The following is a 10,530-nucleotide window of genomic DNA, read 5'->3' as shown; positions in this document are numbered from 1 at the left end:
AATTTCTCAGAGCCCCTGGAGCAGGCTGGTCACCAAGCCTTGGGGAGGAAGATGTTACTCATTTTGTGAGGATTATTATACGCTAGAGGCCTGATGCATGGAAATTCATGCAAGAGCAGGCCTGCCTTCCCTCAGCTGCCAGCACAGGCTTCCCTCCGGCACCCAGGACCCGGGCTCCCCTCCTCCGGCCACCCGCAGGCACCCGGGACCGTGGTCAGCTCTCCCCGGACCACCCGCAGGCACCTGGGACCCAGGTCTGCTTCCCTCAGCCCCTGGCTTTGTCAGGAAGAACATCCGGACTTCCAGACATCTGGAAGGTCATTCGGCGGCTATCCAGTCTAATGACCAGATTACCCTTTTATCACTATAGATATTGAGTTGCATAAAATGTTCCACCTATTTCTTTTTTCTTTTTTTTTAATGTGGCTACTAGAAAATTCAGAATTATAGAGATAGCCCTGGCTGGTGTTGCCCAATGGTTAGAGCGTCTGCCCATGCACCGAAAGGGTGCAGGTTTGATTCCTGGTCCAGGGCGTGCACCTGGATTGCAGGTTTGCTCCCTTCCCCCAGTTTGGGCAGGTGTGGGAGGCAACCAATTGATGTGTCTCTCACATCAATGGTTCTCTCTCTCTCTTTCCCCCTCCCTCCTTCCCTTCCACTCTCTCTAAAAGTCAGTGGGGGGGGGGGGGGGAATATATCCTCAGGAGAAGATTAACAATAAAAATAAATAAATAGCTGAAACCAGTTTGGCTCAGTGGTAGAACGTCGGTCTGCGGACTGAAAGGTCCCAAGTTCGATTCCGGTCAAGGGCATGTACCTTGGTTGCGGGCACATCCCCAGTGGGGGGTGTGCAAGAGGCAGCTGGTCGATGTTTCTCTCTCATCGACGTTTCTAGCTCTCTATCTCTCTCCCTTCCTCTCTGTAAAAAAATCAATAAAATATATTTAAAAATAAATAAAAGTATTACATGGCTCACATTCTATGTTGATTGGTCAACACACACACACACACAGACTAAACCCCCTGAGTTTATGGAGCAAACATATTTGAGTCCCTGGGAGGCGAGCTGACCAGTCTCCGGACTCACTGTGCGCCCCAGCCCCTGGGCCCGATGCCGAAAGGCTGCTCCTCCCACCCCCGTCCGTCCCAGCACCCAGGCCCGCGCCCCCACTCACCCAGCTGGAGCCGGCAGCGGGGACCGGGCACCCGGAGCGGGTGAGTGCCCTGGCAGGTGAACGCCCGGCCGGCCAGCTCGCCCCGCGCCGGCAGGAGGTGGACGGCCGTCGAGGCGCTGCTGCTGCCCAGCGGCTGCTGCTGCCCATCCAGCCAGCTCAGCAGGGCGGGGGGCTCGCCGCCGGCCCACTCGCAGTTCAGGGTGACGAACTGCTCCCCCGACGTGGCCGCGGTCCAGCACGCGGGGCCCCTGGGGGGCTCCCCTGAGGAGGGCATGCAGGGCTCAGCGGGACCCTCTGGGGGGAAGGGTCCCAACAGGCCCAGCCCGTCCCTCCCTCCTTCCTTACTGGTTCACTCGCCCGCGCCCCACCTTGACTCAGTCAACTCAGTCATTCTTTCACTTATCGTCTGTGGAAGGCTGACCACATGCCAGAGAAACAGGGGGGACACACGCTAGCAAAGAGGTGCCATACAGCGTGGGGAATGCTGGGAGGGGGGCGGGGGGGTCGAGAGACAGCTAACTGCGGCTTCGACGGAGAAGGACTTTGAAAACAAGATGGCGCCAAAGCCGGTTTGGCTCAGTGGGTAGAGCGTCGGTCTGCGGACTGAAGGGTCCCAGGTTCAATTCCGGTCAAGGGCATGCACCTTGGTTGCAGGCACATCCCTGGAGGGGGGTGTGCAAGAGGCAGCTGGTCCATGTTTCTCTCTCATCGAAGTTTCTAGCTCTCTATCTCTCTCCCTTTCTCTGTTAAAAATCAATAAAAATATATTTTTTTAAAAAATATTTTAAAAAAAGAAAAAGAAAACAAGATGGCGTTGACCTTGGCCTTTGGTAGATGGACAGGAGTGTCCAAGTTGGAGAGAAAGTTCCAGGCACAGAGTTCAAGAACAGCATGCAGAGAGGAGCAGTAGTGGCCATAGGGGAGGGGGGTGGGGACGGGAGGAGGGGGACTGGAGGTGGGGGTGTGGGGAGGCAGCCTGCTGACCCTGGGGGCTGGGAGACAGTGAGGAGGGTGTCAGGGAGTCCCCAGGCCTGAGACGAGGAGGACAGGCCTCAGAGCAGAGGGTCACCAGCCTGGGTGGAGAGACGTTGGGAGGTGGGGTCTGGGCTGAGCGTGGAAAGTCTCAGAGTTTGTGGTCGGAGCCCCACCCAGACCCAGGTGCCCCCCATTCTCCCCCCTGACCCTTCCCCCTCTCCCTGGGTCGTCAGAGCCCGGCTAGCTCTGTGCACTCACACAGCGCGCTCCTGCAGAGGGCGGGCCGCGCCAGGGCGGGGTGCTGGCCGGCGCAGGTGAAGACGAAGCCATTGGCCAGCTGGGTGGCCGCGAGGCTCCAGGTGACATTGCCGGGGGCGGCGGGGCCGGCTCCTTGGGGCCCCTCCCACTGCAGCTGGGCGGCCGGCAGCCCCCCGGGCCAGGCGCAGACCAAGGTCACAGCCCCGGGGGCGGGGAGCACGGCACAGGAGGGCTGCCCCTCGGGGGGATCTGGGGACAAGTGGGCTCGGATGGGGGCTGGGCCAGGCCGCTCTGCCCATGCGCCAGCACCCGTGGTGGGTGACGCGGGGACAAGTGGGTGAGCGGGGGAAACCGACCCCTCTGAGGGGCTAGCTGGTGAGCTAAACGCTGAGCCCTCAGGTCAAGGGGCATGGCTTGTGGGGGGTGGGTGCTGGGCAACCCTGGGGGCTCCCTTAGAAGTCCCGGCAGGAAGTGCTCCCATGCCTCATTGCCCTCCTCGCCTGGCACCCTGTCTCACTGTCCTCACTCTGCCCCTCCCTGGGCCACAGCTCAGCCCGGGGACCATGGGACAACCACTCGGAAGGGGTGTCTGCAGGGGAGACCGGGGTGGGGGGGTGCGCGGGGGGGCGGGGTGTCCTCTCCTTGCCCTTCCCAAGCTTTGTTGGCCTCTCCTCCTGCTCTGCAACTCCAGTTGGTCCCCCAGACCTGCCTCTGCCCATTCCCCAGGGGCATCCGCAGGAGCACGGGGTTGGGGGCTGGGGGGGCGGGGCACACACTCACAGTAGATGCTGAGCTGGACGGCGGTCTGTGTGCGGGTGTCCAGGTGGCTGTTGTGGGCCAGGCAGGCGTACAGGCCTGCGTGGGCGCGGCTGACACTGGCGATGGTGTAGGCAGGCCCGGCGTGGACCTGCGCGTGGCCCCGGAGTGACTCGGGGGGTTGGACGCGGCCAGGCAGCTCAGCGTCACTTCCTCCTCCTCGCTGGCCCAGAAGCCCTCCTCTGCGAGGCCCGGCGGCGGCTCCATGGTGATCACGGGCTTGTCCGGACCGTCTGGGGGGGGGCAGGAGAGGAGGGGGCAGGGGAGGCCGTCGCACCTGTCCAGTTTGCATCCCTGCCTCTGCTCAGGTGCTCACCGCCACACCTGCTCACTGGGCAGCCACCACCACGTTGTACGCACCAACGGTGCCAACCACACTGTGCGAGGCCCCTAAGAAGCCAGCGGCCAGGGGCCACAGGCACAGCCCAGGGTGGGGGACAGGGGTCTGGGGAGTGAGCCCCAGGCTAGGGAGCCAGAGGGGGACTTTCTGGGACTCCGGGAGTCTGGGGGCACTCCTGGGGGCCCCGGGTGTGCCAGGAGGGCTGAGGGACATGGGTCGCCGGGCGCCAGCCCTGCCCGCCCACCCCCACGCCCGTCGCACTCACAGACGACGTCCAGGAAGGCCCCGTCGCTGCTCAGCCGGTTGACGGCGTTGTGGGCGCTGCACACGTACCAGCCCAGGTGCGCCCGGCGGACGGGGTCCAGCAGGAGCACCGGCTCCGTGACCCCCGCCAGGGCCTCCTCGCGGCCTCTGGGCGCCCGATGCTTCCAGGCGAAGGCCACGGGCTCCGTGCCCTCCCGCACCGTGCACGTGGCCACCACCGACGCCCCCTCCACCGGGGACGGCTCGCTCAGCCGCACCTGAGGCTTAGACACAGGCACTGGCAGGAAGGAAGAGGCTCTGTGTCGGTCCCTGCAGACCCAGGCCCTGCCCGCTGTGCCCGGGCCCCGCCCTTGCAGCCTGGGGGGCTGGGCTGAGGTAGGGGACAGGCCAGAGTGGGGTGGGCGGCAGAGGGTGCGTGCCCAGCTCTCTCTCGTTGCCTGGCGTTGAGGGACCGGCCCAGCTGATCCCTTGAGACCAAAGGGAAGAGAACAGGTGGGCAGTGTGCCCTGGGTGAACCCAGCGGCCGGCTCTTTCCAGTCCTTTGGGTCTCCACCTTCCCCTCTCTCCTGTGCCCTTTCTCCCTGACCCCCCCGCAAGGACGGAATTCTCTTTTCGTCTTCTATTCTACCCCAAGAACGATTCCTCTCTCTCTCTCTCTCTCTCTCTCCTCCACCGTCCTCAGCCTACACTTCCCACAAGCTGCCTTGAAGAAGTCCGACGAGACCCCTCGAGTCCATTCCTGCTCCTTACGCCCTCCGGGCCAGCACCGTCCAGCAGCCATGTGGACAACAGATGCCTCCATTCCCGCACATCCCGGCTTCCCCTTTCCCCGGGGGCGGCCCTGGAGCCCCTGGGCCCTGCAGCACACAGCGGGCAGCACGTGCAAAGGGGTGCACACAGCACGCAGCATGCACAGCTCTCACACCCAGGCCCCCGCCGGCCCTCACCGAGCACGGCCAGGCTGAAGTGGGAGTAGGCGGTGTGCAGCCGGCCTCCGGCGGTGGTGGCGTGCAAGGCCTGGCACAGGAAGTGGCCGCGGGCGGCCTCCCGCAGCTCCCCCAGCACCAGGCTGCCGTTCCGCAGGCTCACGGCGCCCAGCGCCGAGGCCCCGGCCTCCACCTCGAACTCGGCTCCGCTGGCGACGGCCACGGGCCGGGGGATCCGCGAGCCCAGGGGGGTGAAGCTCCAGAAGACCACTGCGGGGGCGGGCGGGGAGCCGCAGGCCAGCTCCACGGAGCCGCCCCGCACGCCCTGGACGGATGCCACCTCCTCGTCGGGCTGCCCTGGGGACAGTGACACGCGGGACATCTGACCTGTCGGGCTCTCCTGCCTCCCCCTCCTTGCCCGGAGCCTGGTCTGCAGCCGGGACAGCGTGGACAGGCGGGATCAGACAGGACAGGCCCTTGCGGGGGCGGAGGTGGGTACTGTGTGCGGGGGTGGAGGTGGGTACCGTGTCCGGGGGAGCCTGCAGCCAGCCTCCTGCCTGGCTGTGCTGGAGGAGTGGGAGGCTGGGGGCCAGCCAGAGGGCTCGAGAGCCAGGGGAGCCGTGTGGCCACTGGCCCTCGGGCTCCGGAGGCCTCAGGTAAGGGCGCCAAGGGGTTTCAGAGCCAGGGGCAAAGGGAGGCCCCACCTGCCTGTCATCGGCCCGTCCGGCACCTATGCACCTGTCAGCTGTTTCAACTATCAAGCGCTTGCCTCGTGCCAGGCCCCGGGGTGGCAGTGACAAAGGAGCCACCCCCCCTCCCCCCCAGGGGCTCCCATGGAGTCCATCAGAGAGTCAGACGTCAGCTCATTATCACAGGGTGAGGCTGCCCGAGCCTGGCACGGACCCCAGCTTCCGCCCAGGCCCCAGGGTGTCCTGCCTCTGCAGCCAGGCTGCTCCGACATGCTGACAGCCCCAGGACATGGGGCTAACACCGTGGTCGGCAAACTGCGGCTCTCAAGAGCCCACACGCGGCTCTTTGGCCCCTCGAGTGTGGCTCTTCCACAGAATACCACGGCCCAGGCGAGTCTATGTTGAAGAAGTGGCGTTAGAAGAAGCTTATGTTTTAAAAATGTGGCTCTCCAAAGAAATGTCAGTCGTTGTACTGCTGATATTTGGCTCCTTGGACTCATGAGTTTGCCGACCACGGGGCTAACATAAGTGCCGCAGGGGAAACGGAGCTGCAGGAGTCACTCAGCAAAGAGGCTCTGTCCTGCACACTCTCACCTCGGGACCCGCTGCCCCTGATTGTTACAATCACGGCATCCCTGAGACTCTGAAACAGGAGGCCACGTGTCCAAAGCCCCACGGGAGATGGTGGGGCTGCAGTGGAGCCCTGTCCGACACCCGGGCTGAGACTCTCCCGCTGCTATGGGTTCCTCCAGAGAGAAGACAGGCATGGAAGCCCTAACCGGTTTGGCTCGGACTGAAAGGTCCCAGGTTCGATTCCGGTCAAGGGCATGTACCTTGGTTGTGGGCACATCCCCAGTGGGGGGTGTGCAGGAGGCAGCTGGTCAATGTTTCTCCCTCATCGATGTTTCTAACTCTCTATCCCTCTCCCTTCCTCTCTGTAAAAAATCAATAAAATATATTAAATTAAAAAAAAAAAAAACAGGTGTGGAGTCGGAGGGGAGGGATTGAAGGCAACATTCTGAGGTTCAATTAACCAAGAAGGACAAAACTAGAAACGGATTATTTCCTGTCCCACCAGCTGCCGGGGCCCTGACGACCCACCAGGCATGGGGGAAACGGTGAAACCAGATCAGACCAGGTCACTCCCTCGCTCACCGCTGAGCAGTGGTCCCCAGGGTCACCCCGGCTTCTAGGGGGATGCAGAGTCCTGTTTGGGCCTGCCTCCCCCACCTGACAGGCAGAAGCCGCTCAGAGCATGCTGGCTGATGTCTAGCAGGTCAATGACACGAATGGACTCACTGGCTATGTGAGTGCGGAAGAAGGATCCCGAGGAAGAAAGGGAAGAGATGCCCGGCCAGGCATGGCTCAGTGGTTGAGCATCGACCTCTGAACCAGGAGGTCAATGGTTCGATTCCCGGTCAGGGCACATGCCTGGGTCTTGGCTGGATACCCAGTGTGGGGCGTGCAGGAGGCATCCAATTAATGATTCTCTCTCATCATTGATGTTTCTCTCTCTCTCTCTCTCTCTCTCTCTCTCTCTCTCTCTCTCTCTCTCTCTCTCCCTTTCTTTCTGAAATCAATAAGCCCATATTTTTAAAAAAATATATTTTATTGATTTTGTACAAAATCAATAAAATATATATTTTTAAAAATATGGGCTTATTGATTTCAGAGAGAAAGGGAGAGAGATACAGAGTTAGAAACATCGATGAGAGAGAGTCATCGATCAGCTGCCTCTTGCATACCCCCTACTGGGGATGTGCCCGCAACCAAGGTGCATGCCCTTGACCGGAATCGAACCCGGGACCCTTCAGTCCCCAAGCCGACGCTCGCTCTATCCATTGAGCCAAACCGGTCCCGGCAGCCCATATTTTCTAAAAAATAAAATTAAAAAGGAAGGGGAGGAAAGAATGGGATGCGAGTGGGAACTGGCTACTGTGGGGGTGGTTGAGTATCGCTCACCTGAGGCCCCGAGACACAGGAGGCAGAGGGGCGGCAGCAGCAGGAGGCTGGGTGGTCTGCGCAGGGCCCGCCGACAGTCCCCGGCCCCCATCGCCCGCGTGGCCCACGGAGCCTGCCCCACTCTCGGGCTCCGTCTCCCCGGAGCCAAGCCCGCCTGGAGAGATGGGGTCCTGGCTCGGGTTGCCAACCTCAGCCCTCCGCACCCTCGCCCCTGCTCTCCTGTTACCTCCCTGCCCCGATGACCCCGATGAAGGGTGAATTATTTACCGGGTGATTCGCTCCATCCATAATGCAGGAGGCAGGAAGCCGTGGCTGGGCCCCGAGCTTTATTCTGGGATGTGGGGAAATCAGAGTCGCTGGGAGAGACCTGAGAAAAGCTCAGCCTCCTCCAGGCCAGCTGCCCGACCAGGGCAGGGGCCCCAGTGCTGAGCTCCTGACCGGGGATCAGAGGGTCAGACCCGCCTCCCTCGGCCCTCGCCCTCCGCTCGCCTCAGGTCCTGTTAGAAGCACGGGGACTGTGGTGGGAGCTCTGGGGTCCAGTTTGGGTTCGCCCGTGAACTGTGAAACTTCAGGGCATTGTTGAGCCTCTTCCAGCTTTCGTGTTTTGTTTTGTTTTGTTTTTTTCACAGAGAAACGGAGATAAAACACTTTCTTTCTTGTGAAGATTAAATGGAAAAACACTTATATTAGCTTAGGGGGGCTTCATGGGCGCTCGTAACGTCCTATTTCTGGGCTTGTGTAGGGGTTACCGTGCATCAAGGTGTACATTCATTGTATGTACTGTTACGTGTGCGTGCTCACACACACACACACACACACACACACACACACACACACGCCACCTGAGCAGCACCAGTGTGTAGTTGGTGCACCATCAGGCCTGCTCTGTCTGGGTTTGACCTACGAAGTCTGGACCCTGAAGCTGGCATCCTCCTGACCAGGGCTCTGAATCCCAGCTCTCTCCTTTTCCTCCTCCTCATCGTCCTCCTCCTCTTTTTCCTCCTCCTCCTCCTCCTCTCCCTCTTCCTCCTCCTCCTTCTCTCCCTCTTACTCCTCCTCCTCTCCTCCTCCTCCCCCTCCTCCTCCTCCTCCTCCTCCTCCCCTTTTTCCTCCTCCTCCTCCTCTCCTCCTCTCACTCTTCCTCCTCTTCTACCTCCTCCTCCTCCTCCTCTTTCTCCTCTTCCTCTTGATGTCCTGCTGCCTTAGCAGTCTTTGCATGACAACTTGAGATGAGGTCAGTTTTCCATCCTCTGGGGGCAGGGAGGGGGGCAGGGAGGGTGAGAATCCTGGGCCCCCGTGAAGCTAGGGATCTGGTGTCAGGTGTCAGGTTCATGGGGCAGAGCAGGCGCAGGACACTCCAGAGCTCAGTGCCAGGCAGGCCCCTCCTGCGCCCAGGGGTGCTCGCAAGGGCACTCCCAGCCTCTCACTTGCCTTAAGCCTGTGCACAGACCTCTGTGCCACTCTCCCTCAGCCCAGGGTCAAGGACTGTGCGTGCCGTCCTTGGGGTCGTGAGCGCCCGTTCAGCGGTAAGCAGAATGGCAGGTGGCCCCTGGGAGTCAGGCTCCCATGGCGTGGGGCTGACACATGTCTGACTGACCCTGTTGTCAGGCCATGTGGCCCACTTGTTTTGATCCTCCCCGCCCCCCCACCCCCGCAACACACACACACACACACACACACACACGCACACACACACTGGGAATATCTTCAGATGTTCCTTTGGGAGCAAGGACTGGGGATTTGGCTGCTTCTACCTCAGGCTGGGTGGCAGCTCTGTCTCCAAAGCGAATGTGAGGATCAGGCAGGTGAACCAGGAAGCTTTAAAGGCTCCTCTGGCCTAAACTGGTTTTGCTCAGTGGATAGAGCATCGGCCTGCGGACTGAAAGGTCCCAGGTTCGATTCTGGTCAAGGCCACGTACCTTGGTTGCAGGCACATCCCCAGTAAGGGGTGTGCAAGAGGCAGCTGATCGATGACTCTCTCACATCGATGTTTCTAACTCTCTATCTCTCTTCCTCCCTGTAAAAAATCAATAAAATATATTCAAAAAATAAGTAAATAAAAAATAAAGGCTCCTCTGGCTTGCAGTGAGGGTCTGTGCAGGCACCGGAGCTCATCTGTTCTGCTGGTGGCATTAGTGCCTTCTTACCCGGGACCACTGGGGTAACTGCGGATTCAGCAGATGCTTCTCAGCCCACTCTGCCTGTCTCCTTAGCAACAGAGTCCTTGGACAGGAGGACCATTGAGGTAGGTGCTTAGAAAGGGTTCTCCAGATGAACCACGGATAGGATGTGTGTGCACTGAGTGGCCAGATGATGATGATCTCTGAACGCATACTAATCTGGCCACTCAGTGTATATCCTATATAATAAAAGGCTAATATGCAAAGTGTCCCCTCGACCAGGAGTTCGACCAGCAGACAGGCCGGCCAACCGCCCATGTCCCCTCCCCCTGGCCAGGCTGGCCAGAACCCACCCATGCACAAATTCATGCACTGGGCTTCTAATACACACACACAAACACACTGAGTGGCCAGATTATTGTGCGTTCAGAGATCCTAATAACCTAGTAACTCAGTGTCTGTAGAAAGAGACACATTATAAGGAGTTGCTCACATGGTTTATGGGGCAGTGGGCATGCTGGAGGCCCAGGAGGGCAGTGAAGGATTGAGAAAAGACAGATAAGAGAATGAAAGCTGGGTCTTGGTGGGACGCTGCCCTCTCTGATGGAAAGACAGCAATAGCATCCACAAGCCGTGTCTTTATTTTACAGCCAGATTCCCACGAGGCAAAGTAAGGGCGTGGTCAAGGTGTTTACAACATTCTCGTGGGTTTTGATCCTACTCAACTACATGCACCTGAACTCTATCCAGCCCACGTCACTCAGGCACGTGCGGCCACGCGGCCACGTGTTCGGACCATAGGTGCAAGCTTACAACTCCAGCTGTTGGCTATCATTGTGCTGGGAGGGCTCTGCCTTCCAAGCTGGGACTTGCACGTGGCCACGAGAGGACTGTGCCCTCTCACTGAACCTGTGCAAACTCCGTGGCCGCTCTCCAAGGGGTGGGCTGCCTCTTATTTGGGGGAAGGTTGACCTTTTCGCTCCCTGCAGGCCTTCCACTGATTGG

General features: G+C 60.2%; 1 protein-coding gene across 1 annotated transcript in view; it reads right to left on the bottom strand.

Moving 5' to 3' along the window:
• The window catches only part of VSIG10L2 (V-set and immunoglobulin domain containing 10 like 2), a gene marked incomplete at both ends in the record, with an annotated part of 10,934 nt that extends 3,438 nt beyond the window's left edge, over positions 1–7,496 (bottom strand). The window contains 7 exon segments of the mRNA XM_084868475.1: positions 1,176–1,436; positions 2,409–2,657; positions 3,189–3,332; positions 3,335–3,457; positions 3,830–4,105; positions 4,776–5,111; positions 7,406–7,496. Coding sequence (XP_084724601.1) covers positions 1,176–1,436; positions 2,409–2,657; positions 3,189–3,332; positions 3,335–3,457; positions 3,830–4,105; positions 4,776–5,111; positions 7,406–7,496 — 1,480 coding nt within the window.
• Between the last annotated feature and the right edge of the window lie 3,034 nt (positions 7,497–10,530).

Source organism: Pipistrellus hanaki (genome assembly GCF_964339955.1).
Source record: "Pipistrellus hanaki genome assembly, chromosome: 19".
Taxonomy (NCBI): Eukaryota; Metazoa; Chordata; class Mammalia; order Chiroptera; family Vespertilionidae; genus Pipistrellus; species Pipistrellus hanaki.
This window is presented reverse-complemented; position numbering and strand designations above follow the sequence as displayed.